Source organism: Coenobita brevimanus, chromosome 46, assembly GCF_032717465.1.
Source record: "Coenobita brevimanus isolate Jiangsu-jjx chromosome 46, ASM3271746v2, whole genome shotgun sequence".
Classification (NCBI taxonomy): domain Eukaryota; kingdom Metazoa; phylum Arthropoda; class Malacostraca; order Decapoda; family Coenobitidae; genus Coenobita; species Coenobita brevimanus.
In genome coordinates, this window is record NC_136999.1 from 6,453,077 (window position 1) to 6,477,257 (window position 24,181).

Here is a 24,181-nt window from a genome sequence, read left to right on the forward strand (position 1 = left end):
GAACATCTTTGGATTGGCTACAGAGGATGACCTTAAAGAAATAAACAAAAAATTTAATAAGATAGCTCAGGTACTAACATACCAAGATAAATTCATCACAGGACAGAACTCAGCAATGAAAACAATTGTGAAAAATCTGAAACAAGCAGAAAACGTAGCTCTCGAGAGTATAGATAAAATAAATAACTTGGAGGGTAACGTTACCCTTTTCCAGCACTTCTCCATCATCACAGAACATATTGACACGATTCTACTACAATTAGAGAACACTAGAGATCATTTCAGGGCACTTATGCAAGGAATTTCGAATGCTGGTGATGGCAAGATCACAAATGACTTACTCCCAGTTCATGAGCTACGTCAGATAGTTAGTCAAGGCATACATAAACATAAATTGAAGCCATTGTTCCGCAGTAGGGAATTTATGCAATATTACCCGTACTTGGAAGCAACACTAACACCAACATCAGTGATAGTTCATGTACCATTCATCACGGAAGACCTGTTCACAGTATACCAAATACACCCCTTCCCCTATAGAAACAACAACACTTTAGTCATCATCAACATCAACACAGACACCGAACTCATCATGGTCTCCAAGAGACGAGACACTGTCACTTTCGCAAGTGAGTCAACGATTGAGCGAAAGTGCCGCACATCCTTACATGCTGTTCATCTTTGTCCTGCGTACATTTTCACGTTTCAGCCTACTGATACGGTCCCTTGTGAAATGGCTATCATCAGCAATAACAATATTCATCATCATTGCAACTTCACTTTTGCTCCAGATAAACTTGTACACCATCAACGCATTGGACACTCGCAGTTTTTTTATTTCCCTCATAACACATCAGTTTACATAGTCTGTCCAGATATACCACCATCTCATACATCAGCCTCAGGATTATACATAGCACCAGACTACTGTGCGGTATTTACACCATCCATGTCTACTTTTTCCACCATCAATCACTACGCCATTATCAACCATACACACAAACATTTCCACCCACTGCCTGATATGGACTTAAACATGAGCACAAGTATTAAGCTGACTTCACCTAAGTTTGAAACTATGCAGCTGATCAATGAAACAATGAAGCCCTGGGAAGATTTGAGTTTGAGTATGTTCAACCCATATTATGTGTATAGCCAAGCACCTTCTGTCTTCATAATTATCTGCATTGTGGTTGCAGTATTGCTGTTGGCCATGCACAGAATGCATGCAAGAATTGCTAATTTGGAGTCATTGTTTAGTGGGGGGAGAGTTAACATCACAGTTAACCACCCTGAATGAAGTGTATATATTTTGTATATAGTATTAATTATATATATAAAAAAAAATAATAATAATAATAACACAAAGAAGAATGACCCATATATGGCAGACCAGTACCATTATCTTTAAATGAAATATTAGTAACTCTTACAATAATCTTAATTTTAAACTATTTTTATTCTTGCATGTATGCAATTCACTATAATAACCCAAGTACATACTGTATTACAGTTAAATAATTTACTTTAATGCATTTATTCCAATATGTATTCAACTTATTTAAAATGTAATATTACTGAATAATCACTATTTACTATGCATAATATATGTATACAATATTCATACAATTATGTTACTTTACAATATTATGTATTTCACTTAATTAGCTTATAAGTTCATTATAATGTGTATGTAGTATGTATTAATATATTATAACTATTAAATGTCGATGGTACGTCATTTTCGCGCGGCCGAGCAAATATAGGACTACATAATAGATAGATAGATAAATAGATAGATAGAGAGACAGATAGAAGCAGGAAGTCAAATGATGAGAAGGTGTTGTGTTTGCGAGAAGCGAGCAGCGCTAAACGCTTACACGGGGGAAAGCTGACGACAGCGGCCAGTAAGGAGATGATTCAGTTAGCTGTCAGCAGTCCTCTCGTGAGAAAGTTCTGTTGCCATGAGGAAGATACGTGACACACACACCCTACTACACGAGATTTTAGGAAAGAGAGTTTAGAAGGAGACAAGCGACCCTATAGAGAGGTCGAGACGGAGATTAGCTTTAGAACAGAGAGAGAGAGAGAGATAGCGAGACAGGGAGGTAGCTACCCAGGACTTATACTATTATACCTGTTTAATATTTCCAAGACAAATAAAAATAGTCCCATACTATTCTTTACCTCTCCCGTCACTACATGACATCTGGTGGGGAAACTACTACAAGATATAAAAGCCGCTCGACCACAAGTCTAAAATATACTTCTCTACAATTAACTACAAAGTCTTTATGACAGGTGTACCCTCCGCCTGTCGGCTCATAGTCGCAAAGCTCATAGTTTCCTACCCCGGAGTTCCCTTCTTTATTAAATTTTAAAAACGCCCAGTTCCGTCCCATATCGGGGACGCGGGGCGCAAAGGGGTTAAGGAACGACTGGGATGAAAGTTAAAACATTTTGTATTGTTAGTGGAGGGGGCGATGGTGTGTAGAGGTGCTGGGGTGGAGAGCACAATAAAATGAGACACTGTAATGGATGGCAAAGTAAGAGATGCTATAGAGGTAGATGCTGTAATAGAAAACAAAATGAAATGTAGTGAAAAATACAAGGAGAGATACCGTTATAGAGTGGAAAACAACAGAAATGGAGAGCTACTATAATGTAGAGGGAAAATAAATATCTGGACCAACTGAAGAGGGTAAAAGATGGGACAGAGTACGGGAGTAGATGGGAGTGGGTTATACATTCTAAAGATGAGGCACCCCAGATTTTTTTTAAGGTATCATAAAGTGAATAACCCTCTAATGGAAGGGACTGCTGTAGTATTTCCAGCTAACATTGGACGATTTTATTCAGCTGAGTAAGTCACAGGAGCCTGGGGGTGTTTGTACTGGCACCAATAACGCCTGTACCACTAATCCTTTCATGGGCAGGATAACTCTAGTATTCTTCTTACTAATGACAGACAGCTGAGAGCAAGTCCAAGGACCCTAAATGTTAGTGAATATTCCTTGCACTTGTCCACCAGGAGGCACCCGTTAGCTGAGTATAATCATCATAGTCTCCTCCTCTGTTATGGGACTGACCTAAACTGAATAAAGTAATGAGCAAAACTAAACTGCAAAAGACGAAGGCAATGGCAGAAGACTGGTTCCACCCTCTCTCTCTCTCTCTCTCTCTCTCTCTCTCTCTCTCTCTCTCTCTCTCTCTCTCTCCAGAGTACAATTTCCGCATCCTAGCATGAGAGTTTTGATGGACGTATCGAGTATTTTGTCAGTGACGGTGATTTTAACCCGCGACGGACATGATGATGATGATTTTTGTGTTACGTGACCTTGAGACCATGAGAGAGAGAGAGAGAGAGAGAGAGAGAGAGAGAGAGAGAGAGAGAGAGAGAGAGAGAGTTACCATGATTATGCAAAAGTTTCAAAGGCATTTCATAACACCCCAAAAATCTCCAATGAATAAAAAAAAAAAAAAAAAAAAAAAGAGGTAAGTGGGAGAGGAAAAAAAAAAGTATATGTTTATGACCAGAAAATTACAAGATGGACCGTTTTCTCTTAGGATTTGGTAGTCGCAGCCTTTTTTTTTTTTTTTTTTTATGCGTTTAATTTTCATATTGCTCCTTTATCTTCTCTTATATATTTCTAAGTCTTTTTTATTCTGATGGCCAAAAAAATGCCGTCTCTCCATCTTGAACGCTGTTACTGGAAATTAATCGGTATTCTGGGTGCCACGTAATTGAAGACTACCGGCTGGCACTAGGATATAGCTTGATCATCATTATACAAGAAAAATAGGCGATATTTTGCATGGCCACACACAAGGGCGAGAGTAATTGAGCGGTGCCGCAAAACTACACTTGACGGGTTGGGGGAGGGAGCATAGCGTCTTGCCTTCAAATCCCAGCCCGGCGGAAAATATTCACAGTCTTCAAGAAAAAATAGAACTTTTTATGAGTATAGTCACAGGTCCCATATGTTGCGGACACTATAGGAACTGCTCAGTCCCATCCTCGATCCAGTATGATATAGAAGAGAAATACTATATGTTTATATGTACAATGCATTCCCAAGCAGCTAATAGGCACCACAGTGAATAAGCTTAGTCGCTGGAAGAGGGGGCACAGCTCCCGACCCCAAGAAAATATCCAACTTGGCTATTCAGAACAACGCCGGGTAGCAGTGCTATATTCCTCTTTACTTTAACTTGGCCTACATTATCATCCTTTTGCGACTCATTTCACTTACCTCAGTGACAAGAAATGACAATGTACGGTTCTACGTTCTTTCTAATACACCTCTTCGTGACTTGCCCAATATTAAAGTGTTAATCTATTGCCATAGCTCAACATTCACAATGGATGCATGGCAAGTTTCGGGCAACTTACAGTAAAAGAGTCTACCTTTATATGAAGACATTAACTTAAGTATGATGGAAGTGATGTAGTTCAAAGTAATACCTGGACTCCTAATAACCAAGGAGATTATTACATCATCCTGAAATGCTGTGATGGAGGTGGGTAAATTAATGTGATTACGAGCCAACCATCTGTCTCCGTCACACGTCCGAGGCTCCAGCTAATTACACCTTGCAGATATTACCTCTTGTGTCTCTCACGTCACCCGCAATAATTAAATGCATGATATATATAACAGATCCAGTGCACAAGAGATCTGAGCCATGTTTCACGTCTGCCCAGGCATATGATAAAATGCACGATAAAATAAACAAGAAATATAATCAAAGTATTTCACATATTTACCCGCGAATAAAAAATGTGAATGAATGATAATATGAATGAAAATTATATAAAAATACAATGAATGAATGAATAAAAAATTAATGAATGAATAAATGAAAAATAGATTAGGTTTCTAGGCACACGATCTCTGCTACGTGATAAACAAAATGCCAAAAAATAAAACACTATTTCACATCCAGGTAGGAATGTAATTAAATGCATGACCAATTTAACACGCTTCCATGCCCAAGAGGCCTAATAATATACCACATTTGTCATGGGATATAATCAAATTTCAGCACAGAGACGTCTTATTTTATTTTACTTTTCTCTTATAACTCTTTTCTTTTTTTAGTTTATGGAAGGCCTTTTGAGGTGGAGTCAGTGAGGTATAACCCCCCCCCCAGCTCGAAGTCTCTCCAAGGTTGTTGTTTTTCTTTTTGACAAGATGAACAGAGGAAGGAAAACCAAATAAAAAGTGATATTAATAATAATAATAATAATAATCGTCGGGGGAGCAAGATTAATCAAAATACGTCATCAGATCCAAGAGGTAATACTCGAGAAGCAGTGGCAGCTGTAACCCCAAAGCGAATGAATAGAATACCAGTGGGCTGCAGACTAAAGCTATCACAATCCTACGGCCCACCATCTTCCTTTTAGCGGATAGGAAGGAATTTGAGGGACGTCTGTATAACCAGGTAGTGGGGAAGCTCAGTCATATCGGCGCCAAGATACACTCTCTCTCTCTCTCTCTCTCTCTCTCTCTCTCCAGCACTACGAGTAAAACTAGAGAAAGTTTATGAGTGTGCCCCCCAAGGACCTTTTCTCGCGGCTGGCTCACGTTGGTCTGGTGTGCTCCTTGAGAATGCAGCCCTATACTGTTGAGGCCAGGGTTAAGACAGCTCTCCCCATCACAAGCTCTCCCCATCGCAAGCTCTCTCCATCGCAAGCTCTCCCCATTGCAAGCTCTCCCCATCGCAAGCTCTCTCCATCGCAAGCTCTCCCCATTGCAAGCTCTCCCCATCAAAATGACGCTCTGTTGTTCGTGTAAGCAAACTATATCAACTTTCCTTTCACCATCTCACGGGCTAAACTTCAAATGCTAAACTACCCGCACAAAGCTAGGATTCTTAATGTGTGTGGGATATACTGTAGTGTTTCTGTAATCGCTAGGGGGAAAAAAAATCTCCATTCATAATTCATTCATTTCTCATCAGTTCCTTTGCTTCCTTTGTTAGAATATGGTTGAGGGGGAGGAGGCAACAGGAAGTGGAGGGGGAGGAACCAGGAAGTGGAGGTGGAGGAAGCAGGCAGTGGAAGAGGCGAAAGCAGGAAGGGGATAAGAGGAAGCAAGAAGAGGACAGAACGATATAATAATGATATGAAGGAAGCAGATAAATTGTAAAAAAAACAGGAAGACGAAGAGAAGGAAGATATAAGTGGAAAACGAAGAGATGGAAGGTATAAGAGGAAGCAGATGAAGAAGAGGAAGAGGAAGAATAATAATAAGAGGAAGAGGAGCAGGAATATTTTAGAGGCAGCCCAAAGGTACAAGTCTTCCCCCTTGCCTGTTTTTATGGGGAAACTCGCCTAGTCTTGCTCTCCCCATCGTGTCTTTCGCTACAACTTTGGGGTGGGATCCGGGATTGGGAAGAAGAGGAGGATCCTATAATATTCTTTATCTACCTGGACAAAATTTAGTCTCTCTCTCTCTCTCGACGATGGGTGGGTGGTTGTGTGTGGCGAGGCATACTGGGGGAAGTACAGGCAGAGGCGAAAATGTTGTGCTGGTGAAGTGCAGGTCAAAACTGGGTTGAGAGGGCAGAAAGGAGACGCGGAGGGGTCAGTGGGTTGGGCTAAGATAATGATGGGTGATGGGTTAGTGTAGGGCGAGTATACCCTGTGAAGATGAGTGCTGTATTGGAAAGAATATAAAAAGGGTGGACTAGTGGAGAGGAGTGGCCGGGTAAGATGGGAATATATGACAGGTGGTGTAGATTCTGGCTTCAGTAGACTTGAAATGCCGCACTAACTTTAGGAGGTGATTCTGGGCCTAAGTTTGAGTTTAAAAATGTTATATCAGCAGGGGTTCAATGTTCAACCATTATGAAATTACAGTTACTGAGGACCTTATGGGCGAAAACGGCCTCCTTATAATTAACCCATAAGTTTATCAGTAATTACAGCTCCATAACAGTTCAGAATTGGGCCAGCCGTAGAAATAACTCCTGAAATTTGTGCGTCAATTCCTGAGACACCCTATATACACGTAAAAAAAGACAGTTCGTACCACGTTACCGCTGCAATTAATCACTTCCCCGTCGCCTCACAAGTATCCAGGAAATGACGGAATCCAGTGTTCCCATGAGCGTGTGTTACCTGACTCGCGTTCCTGTGCAAATCATTACCGGTAATTACCCCAGGGCGCCGTAATCACCCCAGGGGCAATTAGTGACACGGTTCCCGCAAGTAATACGGGGAATTAGGATGATGGACGGCACGATAACCACTTGCGGTTGATGATAATTGTCCGCCATTAACCAGGTCATTGCTTCTAATTAATATCACCTTGAAGGACATTGGCACGAGGTCACGATGGGGAAGACAAGGGGTTACGTTTATAATATACAGTATAAGGAACTGACTGCTTGCTTTTGTGTTTTTTAAGAACATTCTCATTTTTATCCTATTCCATACAACTACGTTTATTATTTTTTACTTATTCATTTATTTATTAATTATACTTTGCTATTACCACCCAGTAACTCAACACTTAGTGCGCTTGTTTCGATGTCTTTCTTTTATTCTGACATTTATTTTACCCGAAGTAACTCGGCCACTCCCAAAACTTCAGTACGTAAGTCGTAAAATTTAAGCCTTCGTTATGAGGTACGAAAAAGCCTCCTTGGTTACTATAGTTCTTTTACACTGACGTGGTCCAGATTCACGTCCTTTAGCATCTTATTTCAAATACGAGTATGTCAACTGTATAAAAAGACACTGCTACGGTTCTGCACCATTTCCGTAACACTTCTTCGTAACATAATAATCTAGTGTTAATCTATTGTTATAGTATTCAAGATGGTGAGATGGCAATTTTAGGCCAAGTTAGAGTAAAACGAGTACAGTGAAACCAATCCTCCTGCCTGACTACACTTCGCCATCAACTCACATGAAAAGGGTTACGGATATTCTTCAGTTCAGAGCCAACGAGCAATCTCTTTTTCTTTACGACACTATGGAACCGTAAAGGAACCAATCTTGTATGAAAAGTGTTCAGTTTACCACAGTTGTTCAGTTTACCACAGTCACAACACTTAATTTTATCCCTTAACTCATTCAGACCTAAGGCGTATTTATTATATTCTTGCTGCCTACGGATTTTCAAAAGCAAAAGAGAGACTTCCAGAAATGAAAGAGTTACAGGGGGCAACTTAGAGAGCCTTTACAGTTCCTAAGACGGCTAAGATTTTCCGGCGGACCAAAAACAAGGGGAAGAAATACGTTATCGGGCTGAAGAGGTAAAGGTATCTCTTGTTTTACCTTTGATCTAATCCTTTACTACTTCAGGCACAGGTGGATTTATGGATTTATTTATTTATTTATTTGGGGGATGAATGAGTCAGCTTTGAAAACACTCGTTGTATTGATGATATTCTTAACATCGTTTGGATTCACTGATTTTTCTTTCATTCTTTTTTTTTTTTCGGGGGGGGGGGGGAGGGTATTAATCTTTGAGAACACTATTTGTAATGATGATATTCTTGACGTCATTTGTGGATACTTGAGGGTTCCCCACGGTAGGAATTTACAACCAAACACACGCGTAGACAGAAAGGAAGCAAGGTACCACTAAGACACACTGATTCACCTTTAAATATTATACCTTGGCCTGTATTCTCCTCGGTAAAGGAAGTTCCGCAGCACCTCTTCCAAAACGACTTATTTCCCAAACTACCCATTAATATCCTCTTTACCGCTTCTTATATCTTTTTAAAATCGACAAAGATTGCATAAATAACACAGAAGGATACAGCAACGGAGCAGAATGAAAAATAAATCGACAAGGAAAAAGTATTCGTACGCGTCTTCACACATTCACTACGATGGCGCATATTTACATTAACTCAATATAGTTTTAAAATTCGACACTCAGGTTAACCCTTCACCACGATGACGTTTATTTCCATTTACGCCAAGCCACAACTAGTTTTATTGAAATAAGAAAGTATACGATATTTGTGAAAGAGGTCAGTGATACCTACTGTATATATAACCTCTAAATCTTAATGTATGCCCGAGGCTTTAAAAAAACGTTTGGTGGAAGTCCGCCTTCTTCCTTTAGGCAAGACACCATTAGATTATTATTTTTCATCTATCTATTTATCTATCTGTAGATTAATTAGGAAGGTCCTCTGATAGTGACGGTGTTAATGTAGCCTATATCTAACTCACTGTTTGAAAATTCTCCTTTATGATGAATTTAATCGTCCGGAGACAGCACAAAATAACATAAACACATAAATAAACTGAAATAAATGACTTTCGTTTGTCAAGTGTTTAAAATTCTACATCTCAAAAATACAACACAGCGTCTGGTAGCCTGCCCGTCTGTCTGTGTCTGTCTGTTTGTAAAGCAACATGACGTGGACAAGGAGAGCCACTGGGCAAGAGTGTATGCTTATAATCAAGGTAAAACATTAATAAAGTGGTTATGGGCAGGTGTTATCCGTTCGTTCACACACACACACACACACACACACTCTCTCTCTCTCTCTCTCTCTCTCTCTCTCTCTCAACAAGACAGGGGTAAACAGACAGCATTCCACCCTGCATTATTCATAACAGTACTCTCCCCTTCACCTAAACTCCCACCCCCTCCCCTTACCCCTCCTCTACTTCTCTGTTTCTTCCTCCTCCTCCTCTTCCTCTCCCTCCTCTCCCTCTTCCGCCTCCTCTCTTTTACTTCCACCTCCTCTCCTCTCCTGTATCGTCTCTCCTCTTCTCTTCCTCTGATTCCCCTATTTTACCCTTCCTTCTCTTCCTACGTCCGTTCTCTCCTCTCCCATTTCTCTTTTCTCCCTTTCTCTCTCACCCCTCCTTCTCTTCCTTCTTCCATTTTTGCCTAACATCCCTCCTCTCCTACCCCTCTTATCCCCATCACTTATCTCCCATACCTCTCTCCTGTTCCATACTATCCCATCTTCTCCGTTCATCATCTCTGACTACTTTACACTCCCCTCAGACCTGAACATACTTGTACACACACAGTCTTTATCTCAAAACTTTAGCACACACACAGACACACACACACACACACACACACACACACACACACACACACACACACACACACACACACACACACGTGCTTTGGGAGGAGGTAAGAGAGATTAGGGAGAATATAAGAGCGGGGGGAAGGGAGGGAAAAATTAAAGGAAGAGTGAGGCAGGGAGAAAGAGAGGAGGAAGGAAGGGAAGTGGGGACGTAAGGTGGGAGGGAAGATAGGGATGAGGGTAGGGGGGAAGGTAGGGAAAAGGAAGAACGAGGGAAGGGGGAGGAGGTAGTGAAGAGAAGGAAGGGGGAGATAAGGGTAGGGGGAAAGGAGGGTGAAGATTGATAGCAGAGAGGCAGTAAGATGAATGGTGGCTGGAGTGAGCACTGAGTGAGAGTGGGATTCAGGATGGGGCTGGTGGAGAGGAGGAAAGAATGGAGAGGAGGAAAGAGATGGAGAGTCGAGAAATACAGACTAAGAGGAGAATAAGGCGTGGAAGCTGAGAACGATTGAAATAAGAATGAGGAAAGAGGAAAAAATTCATTAAAACATGAATGCGGATGGATGGGCGAGAATTAAAGAGAGGCATGACAAGGAAGTAGGATACGAAGACAAGAGAGAGGAATACAATGATGGGGGACTGACAAATAAATTAATATGGGAACGAGGAATGAAGAGAAACAGAAAGAGGAATGAAGTGGGAGAAAAAGAAAGAGGAATGAAGAGGGAGAAACGGAAAGAGGAATGAAGAGGGAGAAACAGAAAGGGGAATGAAGAGGGTGAAACAGAAAGAGGAATGAAGAGGGAGAAACAGAAAGAGGAATGAGGGAAGAGAACAAAGAGGAATGAGAAGGAAGAAACGAAGAACAAAGAGAGGACAGAGAGAGGGATGGACAGAAGACATGAAGAAGGACAGACACAAGAGGGAGAAACGAGGGATGGAGTGAGGGAGAAAAGATGAGAGACTGACAAGAAGAAAAATGGATGGAGAAGTACTGATTTAGAGTGGGATTCAGGAAAGAAGAGAACAGAATGACTGATGGAGAGTGGAAATTGGGATAAGGAGTAGCGAAAAATGAATAAACGAGAAAGAGATGAAATAAATAATCGAATATAAAGATAAGAAAAGGAGGAGTATGGACGAAGGAAGAAGAAAAGAATGATAAACTGAAGAACCGAGGGATAAAATGAGATAAGAGAAGAATGGATATAGGATGGATGACGTGCGTAAGAGAACGGGAGAGAAGAAGAGACAGGAGAGAAAGAGGAAGAGAAACCGGGATATCGAGGAGCAAGTGAGGAGACACGGAAGTAAGAGGAAAGAGTTGAGAGAAGGAAGAGATGAGAGAAGGATGAGAGGAGAGACGGATGGAGTCGGAATGGAGCACTGAGTGAGAATGGGATGTAGGCTAACCGCTGGGGACGGGGAGGGATGATGGAGAGGAAGTGGGAAAGGGATGAAAGGAAGGAGGCGAGAGGAAGGAAAGAAGAGGAAGAATGAAGAGGTTGAATGAGAGGGAAAAGAGGAGATAGGTAGGGATGGACAGGATGTTAGAGAAAGGGATGAACGGAAAGCAAACAGTATGAGGAAAAAGGATAAAGAGAAAAAGAAAGAGAAAAGAGGAGGGGAGAGGGGAAAGAGATGAGAAAGGTGAGTATGGTGGGGAGAAATGAACTGATAGACGAATGAGGAAGAAGATAACACGAGGAAGAAGAGAGGATGTAGAAGAGAGGGCGATAGTTTGAAAAGGAGAACGAAATGGTGGACTAAGACGATAAATTTCAGTAAAGAAAGCGAAGGAGAGAAAGAGAGGAATAACAAGAAGTGGAAAAGTGATAAGTATTGAGAACGGAGAGAGAGAGAGAGAGAGAGAGAGAGAGAGAGAGAGAGAGAGAGAGAGAGAGAGAGGAGTGTCTGAGGTAAGATTAATGATGCCAGTTATTGTCACATTTAGCGGAACTTTGGAGTGGTATGGGATTAGGAACGGCCTGGAGTGATTATGGGGCCACTGATGAATATTAATGTCGGAACCACGCTCGTCTCTGTCGCCCAACAACCACACCCAAACTTGAAGACATTATTACAGAGGCTTTGCACGAATTACCTACCATAATCTTACATATATGATCATTTTTTCCTTCTGCGTAATGTTAACTGTAGCCCCTGAGATAATTTAATTCTGTGGAGGGTAAAAGTTCCCCTGCGTGATACGTTAGATTAAGTTAGGTTAGGTTAGGTTAGGTTAGGTTAGGTAAGGTGACGAGAGAGGACGTTGAGGTGAGACTTGGGTGAAGAGAGGACGCTGAGGTGAGACTTAGGTGAGAAGAGGACGCTGAGGTGAGAGTGGGTTAGATTAGGTCAGGTTAGGTTAGGCAGATTCAGGTATGTTCGAGAGTGTGGTCAGAACAAAAAATGAAAACATTTTAACGCACACGGATAATACCGCTTTTCTCCTGAGACGAATAAAGCTGGGTGGTAGCTCTAACAGTCCGGAATTATCCACAAATATAGCTTGGTGGTAAGCAGACCAAGTGCAGAATATTCGACTGTTACTAATATACCGGTAATATCTTGGTGCGTCACCAGACTATGAAGCGTTACTATTCTATATTAAGAATGCCAAACTGAACATAAAGGGAGGTGTCGTAACTAAACTGAACCTTTATGGGATGGAAAAAAAAATATAAATGGAGGTGTCTTAGCTAATCTGAGCCCTTATCGGGTGATTTACGGACACCCCACTAAATATCCACGACGAACCTGCCTCACAAGCACAAGGACTTCACGGTGTTTCAGGACGCAGGCGGTGTCGGCAGCTTTGGCTTGCATAATGCACATGCTACCACCACCCGGGCCGGAATTTGTCAGCAGCCTGTCTCCGCAAAGTCTGGCAGGGGGAGGAGTTGTTTTAAGAGACTCATTGATCAAAGCAGCCAACTCCGCAGAGAAGAGCTAACACCGCAAACACCGCATAAAATTTGGGTACATTTTTTTTTAATAGATCCACAAAGGAGGGCTTTGGCGTGTGCGGTCAGGGACAAGAGCTCGTCTGCTATACCACTGTCTGAATCACATTTACCGTTAGCCAGACACTTTTCTCCCTGACGCATCACATGAAAGAGACTGGCTTGCAGTCAGGAATAAAAGGGCATCTGCTGTTTTACCACGTCTACATCCCACTCAGGAGAGGTCAGTCACTTTCCTCCCTGATGCACCTTGTCTGAAAGTGGCATCCTTGGGCAGAGAAACATAAGAAAGCACCTCTCAACTTTGGAATATTAGCCAGCAGAGGAAAGTCAAGCGTAGGAGAGGTGATATATTAAGCGAGGTTTTGGCCCGGCTGTACGAAAGTTCTGCTTCTGAAAATTTAGACAGATAGACAAATAGAGACAGACAGACAGACAGATAGAAAAGAGACATAAAACGGTCTGGGGCAAAGGAAAATTTATACGTTCTATTTTAATTTTAAAATGAACTTTACCTTCAAAAGCATACACTGAACTGCAAAAGACCATATGAGGTTAACATTCTCTTCGGAAAAAAAGGAAAAGAAAAAAGTCTAGCGTTAGCTGGAATGGAATACTCGAGCTGCCCCGACTATGACAGGGTTAATGGCGTCGGTATTCGTTTTTTCTGTCGCCTATGACTCACTTCTGAACACAGTCGTCTAGCGTTTGCTGGATTAAAATACTGGAGTTGATGCGACAATGAGAGTGTTAATGAACTCATGATAACAGGAAGTTTAGAACAAGAATAGTTTACTCAAGCTAAATTAAAATGAAGGGGTAAATGAAGCCTATAGATACGGCATACATCTCCAAAATTCCCAAAGCTGAAAAGAATCGCCTGGAGGTAGTAAAAAAAAAAAAAAAAAAAAAAAAAAAAAAAAAAAAAAGTCCTATTGCAAGGACTAATGAAATAGCGGCAGTAAGGAGACGAAGTGACGAGGACTGCCAGGAATCCCCCTCTCACCTTTACAACATGCATTGAACTCCAGACTCTGGCTTCGAAGCACCAGTTGAGGGTCCGAACATGAATAGAGAAGATCCTGGTTGGCATATAAGTATCCTCTAATGAGACTAAAGCTATTTCTGTTCATGTTTATACTGCCTGAAGTCATCTCCCGAAAGTTCTTTCAAGATGGCTGCGACACCAAATTCAATATATTGGTTAGCACATATACTGCAGTTCGAAAGTGAAAGCACGCGCATTCGATTCTCCAACCGGCCAGACTAATGGAATCAGTTTGTTTCCTCCTTGTCCCTGTCCATCCACCCAGCAGTACATCTGAGGACCTGGATAAAGAGTTCTAGAAGAACAGAGAGACGCAGAATAAAAAAAGTCTTACGTCAGGAGTTGCCAAAGTGCGGACCATGGTACATTTTCAAGGGGGTCCCTGAGAAATCCTAAGTATCTGAAGTCACTGGTGATGGAATTTTGGATCATTTTCCGGAGGCAATATTGGTAAGGATTTCTTATACCTAGAAGCAGTGAAATGTCAATTTTTCACATAAAGACGCGACTCATTTGCCATTGGGGATATCCTGTGCCGTACTCTTTCCCCACTTCCCAGCCTTTTGACGCACCCTGTATTTGTGGAAAGGGAGGATTTGGGAGTGATGCTAGTTTGAGAGTGAAAATTTTGAAAATTTTGGGTCATAAATGTTCCGTCTTTCTGCATACAGTATTTTGATATGTATTGGCTTAATATTTCCTTCTTTTCTCATGTAAATTTTTTGTTAATTCAGAGTTTATAGGTTTTCTTCTACATATAAATGGCGTAGGAAAACTAGATTTGTCTTAGACTTGGATAATTGAGAAACGAAAGCATTGGAGTGGGTGTTTATTGAATACACACACACACACACACACACACACACACACACACACAAGACGGCTAAATTCAAGATCCGATCGAGATACTTGGACACATTGGGTTTACTAGACGCTGTAAAATAACTTCCCAGAAAAACAAGAATAAAAAGGAAAATGATATCCTGAATCTGAACACACTAATAATTTCTCGTCAGATCAGCACAACATCTCATTATATTCCAACAGTTTCTGAGAGAATGTAAGGGAACTTTTGCGCCCCAGCCGTACCCACATCCCTCTCCGTCCCTCCATCTCCCTCCCTCATATCTCAGGCTAATATCAGCTTCCCCTCTGACGAAAGTGGCCCACAAATTCGTCCAGACACTCTCCCCGCTCGCACATCTTCCCATCTTTTGGCTTGGAACTCATTTTCGTGAAGGAAGATCTGATGCCTCCTTGAGAAAAATATTTATGGTGATTTTTTCCTCCCTCTCTCTCTCCCTCTCCCCCTCTCTCTCTCTCTCTCTCTCTCTCTCTCTCTCTCTCTCTCTCTCTCTCTCTCTCTCTCTCTCTCTCTCCTTAGATACGTATTTTGTATTTTATTCTTGCTAGCGACAGACGGTTTTATTTAGCTTAGGCGGGACTTTCTGAGTTGGAGGGGTCAGACATTGGAAGGGGAATGAGAGACTGACTAGGAGAGTGCATGTGAACAGGGTGGAGCGAAGAGGGGGGAGGAGAAGACCAAGGATGAGATGGAAGGCTGTGGTACATAGAGATATGATACGAGGGAGTGAGTGAGCTGGAGAGAGGGCAGCTTGATGATGAAGGACAAGGTGACGTGGAGGTGATTCGTTTGTGGCCACCCCTTATGGGATTAAGACGTCTGGCCATGGATAGATAGATGGATAGACAGACAGATAGACGGAGTGATAGACAGACAGATAGACAGAGACCATTTGAGATCCTTTCTTAGTAAAAATTTTATCTGGCATGACAAGAATAATTAAGTCATCGGAGTGAAGGAGATGGCTATCCTTGTCGCTACCAGACGATTTTATTCAGCCTAGGAGAGCACCCAATTCAACGATGGGGTTAATGAAGGCTGCACTGAACCCCTCAACTCCGGAAAATCTCCCTCTTCTCACCCTCACTAAAAATCTCCCTCATCTCACCCTGAACTCCGAAAAATCTCCTTCTCACCCTCAGCTCCGGTAAATCTCCCCCATCTCACCCTTAGCTCCGGTAAATCTCCCTCATCTTACCCTCAAGTCCGAAAAATCTCCCTCATTACATCCTCAGCTCCGAAAAATCTCCATCTCACCTTCAACTCCGAAAAATCTCCCTCTTCTCACCCTGATGTCCGAAAAATCTCCCTCATCTCACCCTCAACTCCGAAAAATCTCCCTCATCTCACCCTCCAGTTGGAAAAGTCTCTCGCAGGTTAAATAAAAGCGTCACAATGGAGTAAAAATTAAATTAGACAGACAGTTGGGGTGAAGTGGTTGACCTGCTTTCGTTCTTGCTGCCGTCATACAATTTTTTTATGCAAGGAAGAAGGAACGAAAGGCCTAGTATTGCGAATTGTGCTTCCTCGATTTTAAAAAATATATATTCGCGTAAATTTTATATGAATGGTAGGCTTATTTAGTAATCTAAACACTCACAATTAAAGGATGTCATATATATTCCTACTTATTCTTTCTACCCACAGCAAATTAAATAGGGGTAGTCCATATATAGCGCTCCTCTTCTTGTGTGTTGCAAGGACGGGTCAGTCATCGTTATCAGTGTGTACCCTGCAGCACTTGATCCATTTCCAACACGCACTGCCTCACCCACGCCCACATCAGCAGACTGAGCCGTCCCCGCAACACACGTGATATCATCAGGTGTGTTTCTAGGAGGTGTTTATGGATCATCCTATATTTAAGCATTGTGAAGTCTTATATATTTTTTCTCATATGTATTTTTTCTCTTGCTAATATTTGGCGCTCGAGAGGGACGCCTTCATGTGGTGGCACTGATATAACTAGGCGGCCTAACTGCTTGCTTATATAAACTACCCTCAAATTCGTCCCTATTTCCCCAAGAAGGATAGTGGACTACAGAACATGGGTAATTTCAGCCTACAGTCCACTGGGTTCACATTTCAGATGACCATAGGATTACACCACCACCACCACCAACAACAACAACAACTAGTACTACTACTACCTATTACTACCTACTACTACTACTACTACAACTACTACTATTTAAAATAATAATAATAAATGCCACTCAACCCCTCAGGCCGAACTAGACTTTATCTTAACTCAATATTTAGCATTTAATAGAGAAGCTGCTTAGAAGACCATATATTTGCCATTTAGGTATTTTTTCTGACACTCTATGCATCTTCAAACACGATACATTTCACCAGAATCTCATACAGCTTATTATTACAGCGCCTTTCGGAGCTTCCAATTTCGTTCACTTCAGTCTGGAGAATTTCATGAATTTTGGGGAAGGACTATTTTTAGTTCCAGTAGAATACTTATAGGATCTCTCCCTCCCTCTCTCTCTCTCTCTCTCTCTCTCTCTCTCTCTCTCTCTCTCTCTCTCTCTCATAAATACACAATCCTTTCATTTTACAGATGGGGAAAAGTATACTATCCACGCTGCCTATCGGTGAAAAAATGGAATATATATAGATTATACATAGTACGTGCTTTACGTCGACTGACAATGAGTAATATATATTTAATAACGCCCACAGCACGGTGGAAACTATTAGTCATCACACCCATTGAAATTCCCAGCACCAAACTGTTTATGTGTTGAGTCTGTGACACAGTTTGGCTTGTACGTTAATAAAAGAGGGAACTGTTATTATTAGATGGTGAAAGGTAGGTTGTATGGCACACCATCCCCTCACTAGCCGCAGTGAAACCGTAAGGCTACTCTAGGTAACAAGACAGTTATTTTCCGAGAAGCTATTTCTTACAATGCGTGAAACCATATAACAAATAATGCAACTCTGGTAGTGTAGTCCGTGAAACCACTCCAAACGGATGTGGCTAGTGGGGGTTTAAATCCAGTCTGATTGTGCAACGAGACTGACCAGGAGAGTGTAAGTGAGGTGGAGGGGAAGAAAAGGGATGGGGAGACTAAGGAGATGGAGAAATGGGGAGAGAAACGAGAGAGGGGGATGTGAGTTGGCAGGAGGGTAGCTAAATGGTTGAGGACAGGGCGACGTGGAGGGTAATTTATTTGTGGCCATCCCTTACGTGATTAAGGCGTCTGTCAATAGATAAGGGTAGAGTGATTGGGGTGTGTGGCTCACGTAATAATACTGAGGAGGAGCAACTGGTCACTCTTCCTTTAAATGTCTGGACCAAGTGACCTAACTCCGGGCTCCTGTGGCTCTGAGAGACTAGTAAAATGATTGGATGATGGATGGACAGATGGATGAGATGATGAGGACGGATGGATAGATGGATGGATATTATGATGTGGATGGATGAACAGATGGATGAGATGATGTGGACGAATGGATAGATGGATGGATATAATGATGTGCATGGATGGATAGATGGATGAGATGATGTGGATGAATGGACAGATAGATGAGAAGATGTGGAAGGATGGATAGATGGATAAATGTGAAGATGTGGATGGATGGATAGATGGATGAGATGATGTAGATGGATGGGTGGATGGACGTATGAGATGATGGAAGGATGATGACTGATAATGAGAGATGGAGAAGTATAAACTGATAAATATAAAAATAAATGAACTGACAAACCAACTGCTAAACAGATGAAAGAGAAAGTTAGAAAAAGAAGGTCCTCATAGACTTACATCTGTGTTTGTCTGTTTGTCCACGCCTTATCTCCAAAATTTCTCAATGAATTTCAATAAAATTTTGTGGAGGGGTTGGCCATGAAAGAATTGATTAAATTTGGGGGCGGATCCGGATCCTGAAATGGCACTGGTGGAAGTATAGTGTTTTCTCAGTGGTATATAGTTATTTTAATCTTCATAATAATAATAATAATAATAATAATAATAATAATAATAATAATAAATCGAAATAATAATAACCTGGAACACGACAAGAATAACTTCAAAAAGACGAGCAATTACAGCAACAAAAAAGGTTAATATTCAGGCGGGATGGAAGGGCTTTAATTTGGCTTCATTATATCAGAGCCCCAAACGTGTAAATGAATTATTGACCGCGACTGTACGTGAAGGTAATTAGGAAAGTTGGGAGGTGTTGTTATTAAATGGTGGAGTGAGTGATGGAATGATGGACCGTGAGGAGAGAGAGAGAGAGAGAGAGAGAGAGAGAGAAAAAAAAAAATAAATAAATAAAATAAATAAAATAAAAATAAAATAAAATATCGCGCGCACGCACACGCGCACACACACACACACACACACACACACACACACACACACTAAAATATCGCGCTACACGCACACACACACACACACACACACACACACACACACACACACACACACACACACACACACACACACCCTAGATAAGTACCCCGAAAAATGCAGACAAATGCTGTGATCACCTTTAACCCAATCAAGGTAAAACACACCAAAACAGAAACAATAAAGTGACTGTTTGAAGATACACCTGTGACACTGATTACAAGGACATGTCAAGCAAGGTAGTAATCATCTGGTCAGGGAAGAGAGATTACGGTAAAGAGGACAGAAAACAACATCTGATATCGACAACTTAAAAAAATAAATGAAGTTCCAGACACTGATAGCTCCAAGATCACGAGGAAAATATTGAATCAACTGCTCAGAGAAAGATTTAGTGATTTATAGACAGGTATTAGCTTTAAACTTATACCAACATCAAGAAAATCCATCTATAGTCGGACGCCTTAATCCTGCAAGGGGTGGCCATAAAAGAATCGCTTCCATGTCACTCTGTCTTCCACCATCACACTGTCTTCTATCCAACTCACGTTCCTCCTCACTCATAAGCCTCTGCAATCCATCCTTCCATTTCATCCTCGGGTTACCTCTTCCTCTCCACCCTCCCTTCACCTCGCTCAAATTATCTCTCTTAGTCAATCTCTGTTTCCATTCTTTCCACACACACACACACACACACACAAGACACTGATACTTCCCAATCCACCAGGAATATTTTAAACACTATCAGACAATACAGTGATAGTTTTTACATCTGGAACCACAAAATACTACACAATTATAGACACATCAAGAAGAAAAGAAGCCACTCGAAGCCACTAAAGTTTAAAACAAATCACAAATTAAATCTACCTCATGACACTAATTACCTCCGGATCAGAAGGATCAGAAGAGTATTAATCACTCGGTCAGAGAGAGAGAGAGAGAGAGAGAGAGAGAGAGAGGAGAAACGTATATTTTTCTTTATTTTCGCCACATCCAGACCAATAAAATCACCTGACGTCAGTTGAAGGTTGATACAAAGTTCGGCCGAAAAGTTACGAGTTAGTATTATGATCTTCAAGTTATGGTGAGTTATTCTGAGACGTATAAATTAGCCAGGCATTACGCTGAACGAGAAAATTATACTTGGTTCCTCGTCAAAGATCTTAGGGTTATATCAAAACGAAGAGGAGGAAAGTGTGGACAACCTCACGGATTTCCATAGTAATTTCTAAAGCATATGATGATGATATGGCTTACTTTACTATATCGTTGTTGACTACACACTGTAATGTGGTATACGGGCAGATCACATCATGTTATAAGTGTACCATGAATAAGTGTTAAAAATTAAGTGTCTGAATTCACTCTGGCGCACTTGGTTTTAATGATCCAGGCGTCCGTAAGAGGCCGCTGTTTGGGAGACTTCGTAACACATCTTCCTAAGCTATTTATTTTACACATTACACCGATATCTTGAAAGCTACTGATCAAAACTATGTCGATATTAGCACTACATAAATAATACCGTAAAAGAAGTTTCGCAACGCCCCATTCTTAGCAATTTACTCAGCTCATTGGACCTCCGGATCTTCCATGCTCGCAATCAAAAGTACGTCAACAATACAACCAGAAGGGCACTCACTGGAGCGCATCTCTCCGACAAGGGTAACGTAATTTCCAAACCACTCTTCATAATGGGTTATGTTTTCTCATCATTGATTAGGGTTTCACAAAAAACATGTTTTCCGGATCCAGAATCTGTAATACCAACGGGATCGGTCCCAAGTTAATCGATTGGTCCCTGTAACACGGCCTATCTACCCACCAAAGTTGGTCCAAATCTCTCTTTTAGTTTTCGAGTAATCCTGCTAACAGACAAACAAACACACAAGCAAACAAACAGGGGGTGAAAACATACTCTCCTCGTCGGAGAGAATGATACATATACAAGAAAATGTTACGATTACCTAATAAATCGCTGAGGAAGAGGCAATACAAAGCTCTGTGCAAAATAAATCGCTAAAGAAGAGGTGTCACGAAGCATCTGTGCAAAATAAATCGCTAAAGAAGAGGTGTCTCGAAGCCTCTGTGCAAAATAAATCGCTAAGGAAAAGGTGCCACGAAGCTTCCGTGCAAAATATACAGCTATGGAAAAGGTGCCACGAAGTCTCTATGCAAAATAAATCGCTAAAGAAAAGATGCCACGAAGCCTCTGTGAAAAATAAACAGTTAAGGAATGGGTGCCACGAAGCCTCTATGCAAAGTAAGTCGCTAAAGAAAAGGTGCCACGAAGCCTCAATCCAAAATAAATCGATAAAGAAAAGGTGCCACGAAGCCTCTGTGCAATATAAATCGCTAAGGAAACGGTGCCACGAAGTTTCTATGCAAAATAAGTCGCTAAAGAAAAGGTGCTTCGAAGCCTCCCATGCCGCCCTGAACTCATACCCCCAAGGAGCTCAGACTTGCATTTTCTCTCCCTCTTCCTCTTCCTACTTACACAGTGCCCGATTTCGACCATAGCCGCTGGGGAGTAATTTAAAGTTGCCTCTGCCATTTACGAGGCGCTTTTATTCCAAGGCGCTTTTGTTTCTGTCTACTATTTTCATTCTGGATTCTTTCTGGCTGGAGTGTTGTTTCTCTCTCTCTCTCTCCCTCCCTCCCTCTCTCTCTCTCTCTCTCTCTCTCTCTCTCTCTCTCTTTGGTCTTTTCCATGGCACTTTCGTTTCTGTCGAGTCTTTTCGCTGTCGACTCTCCTTAGTCTTTTCCATGACGTACTGTTTGAAGATTTTTTTCCTCGACGTCATTTTCCAAAGGCTCTCTCGTGTTTCTCTGTTTCTTTTATTGTCGTTTCTTAAGGGCATTTCAAGGCACCGTTTTTCACTTTGGATTATTCACTCCTGGCCACGTCAATTGAGTGTTTTTTTCTGTATGCTTTTTTTTCTGTGCGTTTTCAAGTTTTTATTTTTATTTGTCAATTATTTTCACTGACTTCTTTCAGCTTATTCCCCGTGGCCTCCTATTTCAAGACATCTTTGTTCATTAATACAGTATTCACTTTTTATTTTTTCAGTCTTTTTTTTTGACGTGCTGTTCTTCGTGTTTTTCACTGCTATCTTTTCTAATTTTTTTCATGGTCTATTATCCATGACTTTTTTTTATCCTATCCACGAAGTTTCACTGTGTTTCTTTTCTGTATCTTTTTTGACCAAAATTTTAGGCCATATTTTGTCAATCCTTTCGCGCTGTCATTTCTACACCATAGTTAACTGCAGATTATTCTCAGCCTTTTCCCCTAACTTTATCTTTTACCTCTAAACTTCAGGACAAACTTCTAAATAATCCAGAACCCATCAGGCCTAATGATACTCTGTCGATCTCTTCTCCACGCTATGTATCATTAGCTTCGGAAAGCGTAAAGAGATGATATAACGTATACACCTCCTTGTTCTAAAAACATGTGGGATAGTGCCCTTTCAGAAACACAAAAATTAGTTTGAATGACGACGACGACGACGACGATGATGATGATGATGATGACAGAGATGGAGAGAAAGATCATGACGACGACAACGGCGATGATGACGTTGATGATGATGATTAAGATAGAATAAATGGATGCTAACTAAACTAATGGTACCAGTGGCTTTTATTCAGGTTAATAATGACTTTTCAAACTTGAGGGGTTATAAATGGACTAAAATTACGTTTTCGCTATTAAAGATTTTTCATATATTGAATATCATCATCTGAGGACTGCAAGAATGAAATAATATTAGACGCCATTCAGAGATGGGGATTACATTCACTTGGGAGAGAGAGAGAGAGAGAGAGAGAGAGAGAGAGAGAGAGAGAGAGAGAGAGAGAGAGGTCATTATAAATAACCGTAAGCAATATAGATTGATATGACCAAAAAAAAAACATGTTAGGTAACCTGGGGTCTAGGGGGCCCTTTAGAGCGAAAATAGATTCAGATCCCGAATGACCCCATCACCTCCCAGAACTACTCCTCTGGTCAGGATGGTAGAGGAAAAATCAGATCCCAAGAACTTATAGTAATACTGTATACGAACAACACTAAGAAAAGTAACCTGGGGTCTTAGAGATCCCACGTTACCTGAGCAGGGTTGAGAAAGAATCCCGGCTATAGTAGAGAAGACTGATATGCATTTATGATTCAACAAATTCTTATCGTATATCATATATCTCAATTACAGAACCCCCAGAAGTAAAACAAATATGTAAAAAATATTCTATTGTGCGTGATCATTTTCCTTTAAGCTATAATGAGTTGATTTGAAACACTGATGTACAGAATGTCACATCATAAATATATTAAAATTTTACCTCTTTTGTGCCAGTCTGACTCCAATTAGGCTAACTAATTAGATGTTAATGAAACGAATATAAACGTCAAATAAAAATAAATATTAATGACAGTATGTAGTGCTTGCGTGACAAAGCTGTCCTCATCATCATGACAATCATCACTAGTATTATTCACTACCACTACCACCACCAGCACCACCACCACCACCATCATCACTACTACTACCATCATCATCATCATCATCGTAGCCCACACTCCCACCGAGCAATGGGTGTTGTATGTAGGATCTAACAAGTAAAATATAACTGTGCAGCTACACATAACAGTCAGAGTCTTTATGAACACCAGAGACTCACAGCAAACGCAGACATTACAACAGTTAGCCATATAACGTTTCCTGCAGTTCTACAGTATGCCCTAAAAATGTTTTCTCTAACGCTCCAGTTTGCAAAGACAACGTTTTTTCTTGAAACCTCCTCTATCCTCCTCCTCGTCATCCTCATCCCCTGGAAAAAGGCTGCGTCATGCCCACTCCCAGCGAGAAGTGGAGAAAACAAGAAAGATAAAGAAAAA

At 41.1% G+C, this 24,181-nt stretch overlaps 1 protein-coding gene across 1 annotated transcript in view; it reads right to left on the reverse strand.

Annotated features, from left to right (window-relative positions):
* Nucleotides 1-14,146, reverse strand: part of LOC145398804 (adhesion molecule nephrin-like) — a 169,767-nt gene extending 155,621 nt beyond the window's left edge. Inside the window, exon 1 of the mRNA XM_080271613.1 lies at nucleotides 13,999-14,146. Within this exon, the coding sequence (XP_080127739.1) occupies nucleotides 13,999-14,146 (148 nt within the window). The remainder of the gene's footprint in view (nucleotides 1-13,998) is intronic.
* Between the last annotated feature and the right edge of the window lie 10,035 nt (nucleotides 14,147-24,181).